The sequence below is a fragment of the Lytechinus pictus genome, chromosome 7 (genome assembly GCF_037042905.1).
Source record: "Lytechinus pictus isolate F3 Inbred chromosome 7, Lp3.0, whole genome shotgun sequence".
Taxonomy (NCBI): domain Eukaryota; kingdom Metazoa; phylum Echinodermata; class Echinoidea; order Temnopleuroida; family Toxopneustidae; genus Lytechinus; species Lytechinus pictus.
Window position 1 is genome coordinate 40,374,539 of NC_087251.1, and position 16,672 is coordinate 40,391,210.

General features: G+C 36.0%; 1 protein-coding gene across 1 annotated transcript; it reads left to right on the forward strand.

Annotated features, from left to right (window-relative positions):
* The first annotated feature begins 2,107 nt into the window (after nt 1–2,107).
* Nucleotides 2,108–14,381, forward strand: LOC129264420 (protein giant-like). The gene is made up of 2 exons (XM_054902299.2): nt 2,108–2,669; nt 11,203–14,381. Exon 2 carries the CDS (start codon nt 11,320–11,322, stop codon nt 12,634–12,636), a length of 1,317 nt encoding a protein of 438 aa, XP_054758274.2. The 5' UTR covers nt 2,108–2,669; nt 11,203–11,319; the 3' UTR covers nt 12,637–14,381.
* Nucleotides 14,382–16,672: the final 2,291 nt, after the last annotated feature.

Here is a 16,672-nt window from a genome sequence, read left to right on the forward strand (position 1 = left end):
TAAGGACGTTCCACAGTTAAAGTGAAATCCATGTCATTTTCACCAAACTTTGCACATAGATACTTTAGAACCTTAATATTCGAAATATGCAAAAATTAACATAGGTCCATGTGCTTGATTCTTTGCTATAGTGCTTCAAAGTTCACCCAAATTGATGTTCTTAAAAATTGCGCATTCAAAAGAATTTGGCATTTTTAGACCGCCCAAGATTACTACAATGAGTTTAAACCTCTATTACTCAGTCAAAATACATGAAAAAGTCATCAAGTTTCGCAAGAGAGTTAAAAATTGTATCGTTAGAATGGAGAATCTATTTATAGTGCTATTTGTTTGCAATTTTAAGTTTAACAGCTCTGTCAGTTCTTAAAAAAGGCGTAAACGATAACAAAATCCCAATCTGAAAAATGTAAAATTTCAGTAACAAACTACAAACGTACAATAAATGCTGCACTTTATTCAAAATCCATGTCATTTTCACCAAAATTTGCAGAGTTGTAGAGGAAGGTATACCTAAGAGGTACAAACATTGAAAATAGGGGTTCATGTGCTTGTTTTTAAACTATCAGCATTTTTATTAGAGCAAATGTGCTTTTTAAAACACCAAAAATGCGCCGAATGCTTTGTATCTATGTGAAGAAAAAATCAAAATCACTCTACCATTTATTCAAACTCGGGGTAATATCCGTGATTCTTGGCAGCAATGCAGAGTAAAGTATTTTGAAATTGTAGAATTTTTTTTTGAATGGTCCATGGAATAATTCAATTTTTTAGCTTCATGAAATAACGCATCGGATCTGCAGTTAAAGTGCAGAAGATGAGAAAAATCAGCTCATACCCGCAGCTAATTAATCACTTGTTCATCCATTGTGACGTCAGCGCGCAGAGTGTAAACTATGCGCAGATCATAATGCGCACAAACATAACTGTGGAACGTCCTTAAACAATAAAATGTGGATGTTCATTTTTCATTTTTTAATAACAAGACAATGAGTTTCTACAAGAAATAGGACATTTGGACTTCATTATTTAGGGAGTTAGGGCAAATAGTATGATTTTGCATACTGCGTATAAATTAGCATAATTAATAATTTTAATAGAAATTTTTCATTAAATAAATAACTATATAATTTTGAAGGTTATATGTAAAGGCAACGTGCGTGCCAGTCAACGGCCGAGATCTCAAGGGGTGGGGGACCCCCCATAATTATGTTGTCCCAAAATACCCGGGCCTCGATAAGGTTAATTCCTTTCAATAATTTTCATTTCATTTCGTTTATTTTCCATTTCCAACAATCATTTACAATAAGTTTTGTTACATCTTGAAATGATTATTATCAATAAAACAAGGAAACTTATTATGTATAATAATCAAGATAACCATGTATCAGGTCAGAAACGGAGGAAGCTGCTAAAAAGCGAAGCTTGTATAATGCAGCCTCCTATTACTCGTATGAACAATGTAAACAAAACACAAATACAACATGGTAGAAATTTGAGCATGAATCCATTTGAATGTACAGTTTAAAAAAGAAAGAAAGAAATAGAATAATGATACTAGCCAGAAGCGGATCTAGAGGGGGGTTGGGGGGGTTGCAACCCCCCCAAAAAAAAAAAATCCGGGGACCATTTTTTTTAATCTTATCTTTTTTTTTAAACTTGTAATTTTATTTTCCCTACTGTGGGAGGGGGGACACCCCCCTCCCACACCCTCCCCCCTCGCTCGCTCCGCTCGCTTGGACTCGGTCGCTACGCTCCCTCGCATACCACCCCAACCCCCCCCCCTTTATAAAAAGCTGGATCCGCCCCTGCTAGCTGTTATCATTTTTGTATCAATACACTTATTTCCCCTATTATCGGGGGGGGGGGGGGGGATGTTAGTTTACTTGTTCTTAAGTGCAATATTATTTCTTGGACGGTAGCATGAACCTATTAATATGGTGCGAGCTAAACAGCTCGCATACTCTACCTATATTATGGTGCCTAAATTATGGTATCATATCAATTCACATACCATTATTTTACCGAATCACCGATGAATGACAAAGACCATGACTCGTATGAGTAGAGAATAATGCAGTATATATATACTACCAAGGCAAGGGTATACACCATAGACTTTGCGTAATACACACCAGTACAGTATACCCAGTCTGTATATATTACGTGTGATTACAGAGCTAGCTTGAGCACAATCCAATCTGGCTCCCATATTCTAGACGTTCCGTGTCCTTAGGTCACCCCAGATCGTTGTCCTGAAATACATTACGCAATCACTCTGGTATGCCCAATCATACACCTCCTTACAAACCATCGCCAGACGCGACTGTTTAGTACGATGTTGACGATTGGCTATACGTCAAGCTCAAGGCCCCCACAACGTAGTCCTTGTATACAGCCTAGTTCACGTTCAGGTCATCGAATAGGAAAAAGACTCGTTGTTCGCTCGACGGTGTCAAGGGCTAAACAGCTCGCATGCTCTCTACCAGACATTCTTCACTACAAAGTGTGTCAAACAGGGAGTACACACCGCTATCGTTTTATGTGATCATCAGGAAATTATATTAGGAATTATCGGATTTTCTGCGGATTATTTTCTGCCATATACACATTTCAAAGGGATTCCCGCGACTTTGTTGCTTTGGCGGGCTGGGAGACTTCTTCAGTGCGAGGTAAGAATCATATATACACACAACGGATTTTGTGTATGTGTCTGTGCATGGACATGTATATACACAGGAATAATATTTTAACCCATATAGTTACGTAAGGGTGTGTCGATTTTAGCCCTTTCTCATGCCGAAATCATAGCCACCCGAAAAAAACTTTCCGCGCTAACTTGTCTGCAAGAAACTTTGCTTCAGTCTTATTGGTTGTCAAATGATCAAGGAGCATTATTACGGGTTACGTAACATTGTGTAATATCTTGGTACCGTTATTTGCGATTCGCTGCAGCCATGTCTTGGTGCGGTGACGGACGCATCGCACATACGCGGCGACCATCCATATAGCTGCCTAATTTGCATACATAATGTGCTGCGAATTACTCACTCGCTATTCGTCCATTTTGTTGAGAATAGCTCCCCGAGTCCCCGGGTGTCGTGGGTTTTCTTCTCTTTGTTGGAAAAATATTATCACAGTCGTTTTGGCGGGGAAGTTCTGACAGTGATCTCTCTAGCGTAGTACTATATTGACAATACAGAAATTTGTACATATAAAAAAAAATAGAATAGTATTATGATATTTAATAACAATACGAGACTGGAACTTTCTGGATTTCTGGTCTGGTTACTCGTATATTTTTATTTATAGGAGAATCCTCTAGATCGTCAAGCTAAACCCATATTATTGACCCAAAGTTTTTTTTTTTCTTCCAATTTTTTACCCCACTCTTTATAGGAGAGTTATACATAGATCTTGACCCATTCGTATATTTCAGGATATTATGCCCCGTTGATTTAACGATTTAACGCAAGCAGACAAACAATTTATATTTTCTCTTATTTCGTTTTGGAATACGAAGATGGAAGATAGAAATGATTCAGGTTCGATATCGACAATCAAACAACTAGCAAACCTATATACATTTATTTCACTTTGATTTCATGAAATTTTCCTGTCAGTATTAAAGTAGTACAACTTCGATGTATATATCTTTTACTTTTCATTTTATGCCTTTTGCACTTTTTGGTTGGGAGTTTACAAAATAAAGAGTTAAAAAAAAGTTTCCTTCATTGTTTTTTTTTTAATCTTTGAAATGTATATATAATTGTCACTGCCAAAATATTTTCATTATTTTACGTCATTCATTATCTTCATCTGCAGTGAAGGGCAATAAACTAAAGTTACTAAACATTTATGATGAGGGTTACAACGTGGAATGTGCTGCCTATGTTATACACCATTCACTGTTGGAAAATTTATCCTTAAAATAAAAATAAGCTCCCGCAGCAGAGTCTCGAGAACACCTGTAATCTTACCAGATTGCGTAATCTTACAGGAAATTGGTATTTGGTGTATGGAATCTTACAGATTTCCTTAAATAAAACACGCTTTTCCCCTTTTTAAACAGACCTGTTCTGTTAAATTGCAGGAAAATTCCTGTTTTATGAATTTACAGAATGATTCTGTTATTGCTTTCTGCAAAATCTTCTTTTTTTATCTGTAAAATTAGTTTTTTTAACAGTGTAGGCAGCACCCAGTCCCTAGAATTAGAAATCAGGTTGGTTGGTAAGTGCAGAAATTTGACCCGAATCACTTTTTGGTGTTATTTTTTCAATAGCTGTACCCCAGACCTTTGTTATTCTTAGTATACATTAATGATATACATAATTCATCTCCCATTCTGTCTTTTATCTTATTGGCCGATGATACGAACAATAAAAATATCTCACAAGAATTTACCAGAATTGATAAACAATGAATTTAGAATTAAAAAAAAAAGTATCCTCATGGTTTAAATGCAGTAAGTTATCCTCACTTAACATGAAAACTAATATTAAGTCGGATGTCAAAAGGTGGTCCAATTTCGCGAACATAGTAAAAATGGTTTAAAAAAATCAATTTTGATATGTCATAAGACATAGGTATTACCATTCTGTAAATAATAATATAAAAAAATTAAGTCCCAAAATGGCTAATTTCACATCCGATTTTGATGGAATTTTCAGTGTTATGGTTGTTTGATTTTTCTCTTTTTATTCCACTCAAATTTTGTTGGGGGTGTCCTTTAAGTATAAATATTTTATCATTCACCACATCCACTGGCTCCTCTACCCTTGTAACTTCAAACTTAATGTGCTGTAGTTTTTAATCCTGATTATTATATTCTTATAATTTATATTTAGCCTATATAGTTCTAGCTTCAAACTGAGATCTTAGTCAAAATATTTGGTCTTGATGCTGTGATGTAGCAACAATTTAAGTTGTTCATCCTCCACCTTTTTGCATACCGAACTTTAAAAAATGTGACCATTATGCATTTTCAAACTTCTCATAGAAATGACACTTTTACACAATACATTACAGTTGATAATGTGCCTTTAGATAAAAAGAAAAAAAAGGAATACGTAAAATTCCTTATAAGTTATATGTAAAATTCCTTGGTATTACAAAAAACGGGCGTTTATCATGTACTTCACACATAAGTGTCTTCCTCTGTAGCTAAATGAATTTGAAATCTTTTACAAATTGAAATATTTCTTACTAGACTTGTATCACTAGTGTAACCTCATTTTGGTAATAGCTGCAAGACCTGCCTTGATCAGAAAAGAAAGCGGTTAGAAGTTGTTCCAAATCTGCATATATTTCTCATCATGCTCATACAGACAATCTTTTGTATCCTCTGGACAGAAATAGACATAAATATGAATGACATTAATACCCTTCAAGTAGCACTTTTTATGCATAAATAAAATTATGACATACTTTGTCCAGTATTCACAGATTTTTTTTCATATAATAGCAATTAACCTTTACATCCAAGAACATGCAATAATTTTCACTTAAATAATTCTAGGACACTATTTGCACATAAAACACTATACTATCACGAACCTGATATTTGGAACGCTTTACCAGATTCACCCAAGCAGACAAGATCATTTGAAAGAATCGCAGTACCTAATGAATTTAATGTTTTTATTATTATTACTATCATTGTTATTTTAGTGAGACACTGACTTTTGACTATAACATGTATATATTTGAAAAGAAAACAACAACGAAACTTATCTAAAATTTCATTTTAAGGACCAACCATGTCCATAATTGCACCCCGGCTCCCAGTCCCTTCATGCACTTGCACGTTTAATGACAGTAGACATTAATTATTGCCTATTTTTTCTGATGACCCTTGCAACAATATTATTCATTATGTAACAGAAAATACCACTTAAATTTGTTTTTTTTATATTGTGATACATTAAGTTGATTTACATACAAAATTATTTGCTCATTATCTTGACGTCAAATTTTAGATATGTATTTTCTTGTGCAGATTTTTGTTTATGAAAAATGTTGCAAAACCCAATAAATAAAATGAAATGAAAAAAAAATCGTTCCCAGGCCCTTGCCCCCCCCCCCCTTCACACTTCTCTCGTAAACAAACTGTACTGTGTTTGTGCATTGCTGCATGTATTGTACTGTCTGTAGAATTTCAGGTTGCCCATAATACAGTGAGGTCACCCGTTCGCTTAACTTTTGTCAACATGACCTGATACCCATCCAAAATGAGGGCTTAAAGGGATCGTCCAGGCTTAATAAATAATAAATCTTAATAAATGGAGTAAAATCCACAGAGCAAAATGCTGAAAATTTTATCAATATCGGATAACAAATAACGAAGTTATAGAATTTCAAATTTATCAATATTTTGTGAAGATATGCACATCGTCATGAATATTCATTAGGTGGGCTGATGATGTCACATCCCCACTTTCCTTTTTCTTATGTTATTACATGAAATCATAGTTTTTTTTCTCATTTTTTTATACATCTGTAAATGATTTGTCTCCATTATGATGAAATAAGTTGCGGCAATGCACTTAATCCAATTGTTTTAGTTCTTGGTAGAAAAAAATTGAATAAACCTAATTTCATATAATAAAATACAAAAGAACAAGTGGAGACATCATCAGCCCATCTAATGAATATTCATGAAGGTATGCAAATCTTTAGAATTCAATAACTTTGTTATTTGTTATCTTATTTTGATAAAATTTCCAGCATTTTGCTTTGTGAATTTTACTCTATTTATTGAGATATAAATATCTCCAGCCTGGACCATCCCTTTAAAAAGAGAGCTAAATAATACCTACGGCGAAACGAAAACAGCAATTTAAACATTTTTGTACCAGATTCATAGGTGGTTTGAATAAAAATGAATAAAACGGCAAATGAATTAATAAAAGGGCAAATGTGACTGAGGTATCAGATTCCTTATTGCGTCATTCTGGTAATATCAATCTCGCACTCAAACACCAGAAAGATAAATTGTGACTACATGAGGTTAAAATAATAAATAAACCGAACTATCCTTAAAGGAGTATAGACCTACTCCAGGCTGAAAATCATAATTATCGAAGTTATTGAATATTAAACTTTGTTGCAATATTTTGTGAAACTGTTTTAGGTCCTATGTATTTTGTCATTCAGTATATGCTCAGAGGCTTATATTATGTTCCCACTTTCCATTTTCTTCTATTACATTAAAATAAACTAATGTTTTAATGTTCTTTTGTGAATCATAATTATATCCGTTTCAGAAATGATTCTTACATAATTGAAATAGTAGTGAATCCTATATGTTTTCATTCCCCTGCATGGTAGAGGGCAACATTAAATGATTATAATTTCATGCACAAAAAATAAGCGTTTAGGTTAGCTTTTGCATAATGAAGACATACGCGAGCTGGGAATATGATAATTTGAAGAAAAAAAAACCATGGAGTTAAAAGGTACACGGAAAAGGGTTATGATTACACTAAAATAAATTAGTTTACCGCAAAATATCCACCTTTGTACTACAGAAATGCAATATATCATTATTATCATCATCACCATCATCATCATGCCTTAAATTTAGATAGATAAGGCAAGATTGAAAGTTCTTTATGTTCTGTTTAATGTGAATTAACTTTAAAAAGAGTTAAGGGCATGCATAGGCCCTTATTGGTTTGAAATGGAGCACAAACTATATGATCACTGGCGAATGAATGGAAGTTAGGACTTATGCATGTGATTTCAACTGAAGTTGGACACTTCCACCCCAACAAAAAGTTGATTTGAATAAAAAGAAAAAAAATCAATAAGCCAAACACTAAAAATTTCATCAAAATCGGATATTAAATTAGAAAGTTTTGACATTCACAAGTTTCGCTTAATTTCACAAAGCAGTTATTCACATCCTGATTGGTATGCAAATGAGGGGACCAATGATGTCACTAACTATTTCTTTTGTATTTTATTATATGAAATATTCTAATATTCTGATAATTGTCTTGAGAAACCGTTTATTCCTCCCTGAACATGTGGTATTATGGTTCAGTCAATCTGATCCTTAATGTCAAATCTGTGTAAGTTGACATAATGTGTAATTCAAACAATTAAAAAAAAAGAAATAGTAAGTGAGGGACTTCGTCGACTCTTTCATTTGCATGTACTGAGTTGTGCATAACTGTTTTGTTAAAAGTAGCAAAGCTGAAAAATGTCATAACTTTCTTATTTCACATCCGATTTTAATGATTTTTCAGCGTTTTTTTAATGATTTTTCTCTATTGACACATATCAACCTTTTTCTTAGGTGGACTTTAAGTTTTCATTATGTCGAAACATTCCCCGTGAACAAATTGGTTTAAAGAAATAATATTCACATATTATACCGCATTTAGCTTAGTATCAATTTGCTACAATGTTAGTTTTAGGATTATGGATTATTATGGCCACGTGGTGATATTGGTCTTTTTATAATGCATCCGCGGGAATTCATTGCATGCATGACGCATTGGTTTATTCTTTTACACAAAGTTTTCAAATCAATGTTGTAAAATGAAAAAGACCAGTCAGTATGATTTGTATTCCAGCATCATGATAACAAATACTGTATAAAACTTTATTCATATTGTACATGATTGTATGCTGCTGTGTTGAAAACAATTTTTTTTTCGTTCCCCTCACTCTCCTCTTCCCCGCTCTCTCTCTTCCATTCTCTCCATTACTGAGCTCGCTGATTAAAAAAAGAAGAAGAAAGAAAGAAAAGGAAAACAAAAGAAGAAAAAAATGATCAAGAATTGTCTATTCACACAAGATAATCACATGTTAAACTTACTGTTTCCATTTTGGGCCTTACTGCAGGTAAATTGTGCATTCAGACCACTTATAAAGGGGTACTCAATGCTGAAAAAATATGATTAGAATAGATCAAGAGAAATCCGGCAAAGAAAATACTGAAAATTTGATCACAATCGGACAAGGAACAACAAAATCATGCCATTTTAAAGATTAGCATTATTTCGGTGAAACGGTTCTTCTTCCTGAATATCCAATGAGCAATTTGGAGTCATATGCCCTATTATGAAATTATACATATTACTTTTTTTTCCTCCAAGCATTAAATATATTAGATCGACAACTGATGTAATACATTAAATATTCATTTCTGCATCTTCTTTTACCATAAGGGAGACATAATCATAAACAATTGTATTAAAATATGAAATAATTACGATATCATGTAATGAATTAAGAAAAGGAAAGTGGGGACACAACATTTTTTACATAATATTGCGAAATTTTAACATTCAATGACTATGTTATTTTTTATCTGGTTTTGAAGAAATTGTTACCATCTTGAGTGAATTTTACTCTAATTATTGAGATATAATTATTTTGAGCCCGGAGTATCCCTTTAACTCAAGTGAAGGGTTTGCACAGCAGACTGCCGATGGAATAGACCAGTTCGTAGTTACTCATGGACAATTTTCGGTCAAATGACCTTTCATTTCTTTCATTATGATAGGCAGATTTCAAAGCAAAATATTACGTAAGCTTGCCTTACATAGCAGGATGAAGAAATTGAATAGACCAGGTGACTAGAATAGCACACCAATGAACACTTTATGAAGGTATTTGTTGCATTCCTACTTTGAATGCATACCATAGCATGTTGCACAATGTACTTGGCAAACTGTGAAAACCAGTCGTTCGTGGACGCGTTGTTGTTTTTTGTGGATGTAAATGAAAACCACAATTCAAAAGAATATATGAATAATCAAGACATCAAAGTTGGTGCTTATCTCATTAGATTTTAAACCACCATGTCACTTTAGTACAAATGACCTTCCTCTGATCATGCGTAGAATCTTTTGATATTGCGCAGAAAGGAACTACGAACTGGCTTATTGTGAACATTGGTTCAACCACGAGCGAGGTCATCGAAATAAAAAAAGTTCAATGCGTTCACTAAAATGTGTCAAACTTGTAGAGGGCGCTATTATAGCTCTGATAAATCTTGGTGCCGTGGCCGAGTGGCAAGTCCGGGGTTTGATCCCCGGCCGCGGCACCTATGCCCGTGAGCAAGGCATTTAATCGACAATGCTCTATCCTGCATTCAAATAAATGAACATGCTTTATATGTGCATTCTTGGTAACTAGGTGTGCAATTGTTTGTAAATAAAAAGATGAAGAACTTACGACACTGTAGCATGCCCATGCCAGTATCACTGTATTATTGCATATAGGTACCACGTACGTAAAACGTTTGAAGGGATACTCTGGGCTTAGGATATTTCTATCTAAGTAAATAGAGTAAAATTCACAGAGCGAAATGCTGAAAATTTCATCAAAATCGGATAACAAATAACGAAGTTATTGAATTTTAAAGAATGGCAATATTCAGGTGAAACAGTTCTAGGCATGTCTTCATGAATATTCATTAGGTGGGCTGATGATGTCACATCCCCACTTTCCTTTTTCTTATTATAAATGAAACAATTACGATTTCGTGTAATAAAGTTATTATTACACGAAATCATAATTGTTTCATATTTTCTTTAATGTGTAAATGATGTGTCTCCACTATGATGAAATAAGTTGCAACAAGAAATAACTAATGCACTTAATCAGTTGTCAATCCAATTGTTTTAGTTCTTGGTAGAAAATTTTTGAAGAAACCTAATTTCATATAATAAAATACAAAAGAACAAGTGGGGATATGACATCATCCCACCTAATGAATATTTATCTCAATATGGTTTAGTAGAGAACTCTGTTTTACCTTTTCAACAAATATTTAATGTTTACCCTTCCACAAATTTTATATCATTTTGAATATAACTTTATTTTGTTAGTGGTCGCATTTCATAAGTTGGGTATGCAAAAAGGGTGGCGGATGAACAATTTTCCACACGGTGCCATTTATGGATAAATTGTTGCTAATCACAATATATTGCTAATCTTTAAAATTCAATACCTTCGTTATTTGTTATCGGATTTTGATGAAATTTTCAGCATTTTGCTCGATGAATTTATGAATATTAATTCATTGTATGATTAAGATATAATTATTTTCAGCCCGGAGAACCGATTGAAACTGTTTCTCTTGAAACTGGCCGCTAAAAAGAATAGGATCCCAGCATGTTGCCAGAGTTGATGGATTCTTTGACTGACCGAGTATTATTTTGTTGTTCCTCTCCTTCTCAAATACAGGGATATTAAACACAAGGACACCACTGGTTGAGAGGAAAGTTCAGCCTGTAGGGAGACAGGCAGAAACCATACGGTCATTTACATACCCTCGGCCACCACACGGGTCAACATACCAGCATGCCGTCAAGGAGGAAATGTGCTCATACGACCAAAATTGAACGGGTTCCTAGCTATGCCGTCTACCATGGCGAGGAAGACCTGGATGATCGCCTTAGTAATGACGGTACACTCGACCTCAGCATCAAGAAAATCAAAAGGGAGCCTTCCGATGACAATATTGAGTTGTCTGGAGAAGGGATGTACCTCGGAGATGAGAACGATGTGGGGAATATTGATGCGGGAATTTCTGAAAAAGTAAGTGGAGGAAGTGGGGAAGAATTGTCAGAGGATATTGCGCCCCCTAGTGACCAGTGCGAGGCAAATGGGAAAACGGGAGCAGACGACGCAGATGCGAACAAGCCAGGAAGTCATTCAAGCAAACAAACCCCGGCCAGCGAAGGCAATGGTGAGGAGCAGATTGTCATAAACTGCAACGGACAGCCACTGAGCCCAGTCACAGGTCTACCACTCTTTCCTCAGTCTAAAGGAAAATCAACCCGACCATTTAAACTTTACACTTCAAATCGTGATCTTCTTTCTGGTATAACAACTCAAGGAGCCTCTTCTCTTGCAACGTACTCCGTACCCGTGGCTCTGACACCAGCTGTACCGGGAGCAGTCCCCATTACTTTCGCTTCCCTTCCCCTAGTATCAGGCGTACCAATGATCCCAACTACTACGTCTCCTTCAACCACTACCTCCGCTTCATCGTCCAATGCTTCGACGGGCGCTGGTTCGATATCATCCTCCACCTCGTCTACCTCCTCTACTACCACTACTGTGGGTGCAAAGACTACCTCGTCGACTACTGATGCTCACCTGATGACGCTAGCAACAGAAGCAGACAAGATCCTACGGGAGAGGCATGCCTCGGAGGAATCATCCATCGGTGCTACCTCGGACATGGAGGCGACTACCGGCGATACTTACAGCAGCAGCGGAGGGGAAGAAACCGCTTTACTTGCAGGGGAAGTTCTCAAAATTCCCTCATTGGCTGGTAAGTCAGGTAACATGAACTCACTAACTTTCATCCAGAAGCGAGCCGTTGAAGCCGCCCAGTCTGTCACGAACCCACCGAAAAACAAGAAAAAGCGATTAGCTCTCCCAGAGACGTTGAAAGACATTGCATACTGGGAGAGAAGGAGGAAGAACAACGAAGCTGCAAAACGATCCCGGGATGCTCGCCGGGCCAAGGAGGATCAAATCGCCATCAGGGCTGCCCTACTGGAACAAGAAAATATGCGCCTCAAAATCGAAGTGTCAGCACTCAAAGAAGAAACGGTTAAACTACGATCTATGCTCTACGCAAACAACAACAGTCATGATGACAGTTGAACAAATGTTATGATTTTGTTACGCTTATTCGCTGCATATTTACTGTTTTCCCCTTTTGTAAATGAACTTTGCCGACCTCCAGCTCTCAGATTAGTATGAAATCCAAATTTCACAATGAACGCTCCAAGTTCTTTATCGGGACATTTCATGATATTAATGCTGCATCCTTTTATCTTTATAAAATCAACCAGCTCTAAGTCTAAACAGTTATTGCTACATCTACACATTCTTGGAATTCGACGCATTTTTTCAAAGGGATGCGTGTTTTATCGCCATAGGTACTCCCAAGTCCCCAACCAAAGTGCAAACTTTTGAATGTGAGTTGCGCCATACATTTTGATAGCAACGATGAAAACGAAGCCACGCTGTGTTTTTTGTATTTTGTAAAATGTAAATATTACAAATCATTGCCTTAACTTGCTATCTTGTATCGTAGTACGTCGACGAGGACTAGTCAGACTCTTGTAGATTACTAGATAGAGTGTACGTACTGAGCTGAGTGAGCTACATTATGTTATATTGCTGCAAACATTGCTAACATGCAACGTTTTTATCATGTGTATGAATTTGTTGAATTAGTCATTATACGACTGAGCTCCTTTTTGTTTTTCATGTGGTATAGTGACGTCATTGTGTATATTGTGAATAAGGCCATTTCTCATCTTGATTCCATGATGTTCTCCAAGAACCTCTTCATATCTGTACTTGTTAATCTGTAAATATTTTATTTTAGTATACGCATTTTTTCTTAAAGTTCATGTAACCATACACATAACTCAATTAATGTTCATTTCTCTTGGCTTCCATGTCCGCCTTACTAGTACCACAGTCATATTATTTATTTCAGTCATTCATGCATTTCACTCTTATTTATTGGGAATAAGCATTCCATAAATGCTTTCCAGATGAATTATGTTGCATCGATGAAATGACTGTCTCAGAGATAATAATTATATTTCAAGGATGAAAAAGTAACTCCCATGATTTAACCATCTATGTACTTTGAAATGTCAGTTTTTAAAACAATTAACTGCAAAAAGAGTTTTTATCTTGGAAATATTCAGTTGTTAACAAAACCGTATTATAGTTACAATTAATGGTTCCGGTAAATTAAGATAAATAGAATGTATTCCTTTATTCGAATTATGAGAGAGAGAGAGCAGTGTTTCTATGATACATGAATCTATTTTTAAAAAACTGTTCAGCATTTACTGCTCTGAAGTATCGTATTTTACAACATTTTTTCTCAATTTTTACAATTATGATAGGTAAAATGAAAAAAATACTTAGATATGGTGTTTTATACAGTTCGTGGAAACAAATAATGAATACATGATATTTAGATGAAGGTTAAGTACTTCTGTGAACTGAACTAATCATAATTCTTTTTAAAATCCTACGATATTTGTTGCTGATGTACTAGTTCCTAAACGGGTTTTATTAATTATCTTGCACAAGGTTTACGGATATTGCCATTTAAATTTTCTGCTAATATTATCCACGATAAAGTAGGAATGATGGAATTCTCTATGGATACTTATCTTTCATTGTTGGGAGGTAAGTCGTAAAATAACTAAATACATGTTGCTTTACTAGCGTAACTTATCATTTATTTTATGGAAAATAGCTTTCTGAGTTCGCTTATGTTCGCTCATTTGCTTCGTTCATTGTAAATCCTTTATTTTCATAAATTATGGCGCCAAACAACATTTTGTAGATTAAAATGAATTCTTGTTGAAATTTGACTTAACGCACGTTACTATCCAAATTGTATATCGCATTCCAACAGTTATGGATGATGTTTTGGTGATTGTGGCGATTGTTTTGTTGATATGTTGTATTTGAACCAACATGTCGAGAGTTGACATTTCTCCATGGTGATATGATCATTTACTTTGTGGATTTTTCGTCATTGTGTGTTGTACCTTATGAAATAACATGACATCATGACAAATGAACTGTATCGTTGGAGGAAAATTCTAGAGAAACAATGGATTCCAGAGATGATGGCGATTACTCTCTTACATAAGACTGCGTCCCTCATCCACAAACCGCTGGTCGCGCATTGCGCAATATTATGTAAGTTGTAACGTTGCCTTGAATGGTATGTGCCCTCTCTCACATCGGCTGTGGCCAAAGAAGTAAAGAAACTATTACGTAACAAGGTTAGGGTACTTGGGGCGTCTTTTACCCGTGACACGGGATAATGTGGGTGCTTGATTGGGTGGGTGGGTGAGGTGAGAGGCCAACAGTCCAAGGTCAGCATATAAACTCAAAAGAAAAAAAAAGTATTTAATTTCTTCCCTTTCACCCTCCCCCCATACACACCCTCTCCCTCTCTATTCAAGGAGCTTCTAGCTCCATTTCTCTCCATCTCCCTATTGTTGGATTTGACTTGTAATAAAGGTGGCGTGCTCACTTCAAATTTAAATAGGCCTATATCATTTTTAACAAGTCAAACTGGACAATTAAGAGAAAATACAAACTGGATACAAAATAATAGTCCCAAAACTAGGAAATGTAATCCTGAATTATGAAGGCATTCTGTCGTGACTGAAAAGTTGAGACCTAAGCCCGGGAGGCGGGAGTGATACTGATGTAACCAGGGTAAATGATGATGATGATGATGATGGTGGTGATGATGATGATGGTGATGATGATGATGATGCTGCTGATGATGATGATGATGGTGGTGATGATCATGATGATCATCATCATCATTTGACCAAAATTGTCCATGAAAGTAACTACGAACTGGTCTAGCTATTTTCGACAGAGACTTCTAGGTTGCTATAGTGGTCCATGCTCATTTAGTTCCTTTCTTTTCAAGTCAGTATAAAAAAAAGATTTTGCGGCCTATCGGGGAAAATGTGGATGAAAATATTACCCCCCCCCCCATTGGCGAAAGCTGGATATGCCCCTGTTAGACATCATAAAGCAGTTATTTATCGAAAATAAGAGGAGGTATAGGGCTAAATAGTAGTACATTGGGGTGGGAATGATGCAGGAGAATGGCAGGCTTATTTACGATCAAAATTCAATGAAACCAGATGTAATGTCAAACAAAGCCTCGGTGTTTACGTTATATTACGTAATGTCACTTCTTTATCAAATAAACTCCGTTGCAATGCCATCAGCTGCATCCTCAATGAAGTGATAGTTATATTCAAACAATAATTGAAGTGGCCTGATTCTTCATTCGACATTATTTTCTATTCTCTATTCATGAAACAAGGGGCTAATTGATAAAATACTGAACGAAAATGATGTGGGATAATAATTACAATAGGGCCGTCTGCACCATCCCGAGTTTTCAAATTAGCGCGCTATTTCTGATCCGGCAAATTATCCCGATCTGAAAAATCTCGAGATAGTTGGCGGTGCAGACGCAATTATCGCGCTAGTTCGTAGGATTAATCTCGAGATTGCAATCCCAAGTCAACTCGGGTTTATTTGCAAAATAGCGCGCTATTTTACGAATTATCCCGCTAATTCGTCGGTGCAGACGCACTCGAGATTGGACTCGGGGTAATTTATTCATGACGTCAGTCCATAATGCAATTCGCGTTCCACTTCCGCCTTGGTCAAAACATAAACACGTGCGAAAGTCAACTTTATACATGCGAATAGCGTTCATAAGCAACGATGGTGTCCCACCAGTGAATGGATTTTGGGAGAGACCAGACCGAAGGGGGAGGCGCTCATCGACGATGGTCATATTCAATAACAACACTGACAGCAGTGTTGTCTTATTCCTTCGCAAAATGTGAGCAAATAGCATTTCTTTCCTCCTTCTCTCCCTCTCTCTCTCTCTGTCGTTGCCTCCTACTCCGCCATCATAATTAACGAAGAATACATCACTTCTTCACTCGCTGAGCTGAGAGGATTGTTGCATAACACCGGTTGAATTCGGCGAAAGTGCTAGTGAAAGGAGTACATTGCTTGCATATCGCGGGAAGTTATTCAAAAGCGCGGGCCGTTGAAACTCCAAGATCCGAAAGTGCGCATGCTCGTAATATCGGGCTTGTTGCCTCGC

Coding starts and splice junctions, on each gene's coding strand:
- LOC129264420 (XM_054902299.2), top strand. CDS start 11,320: ATGCCGTCAAGGAGGAAATGTGCTCATACGACCAAAATTGAACGGGTT.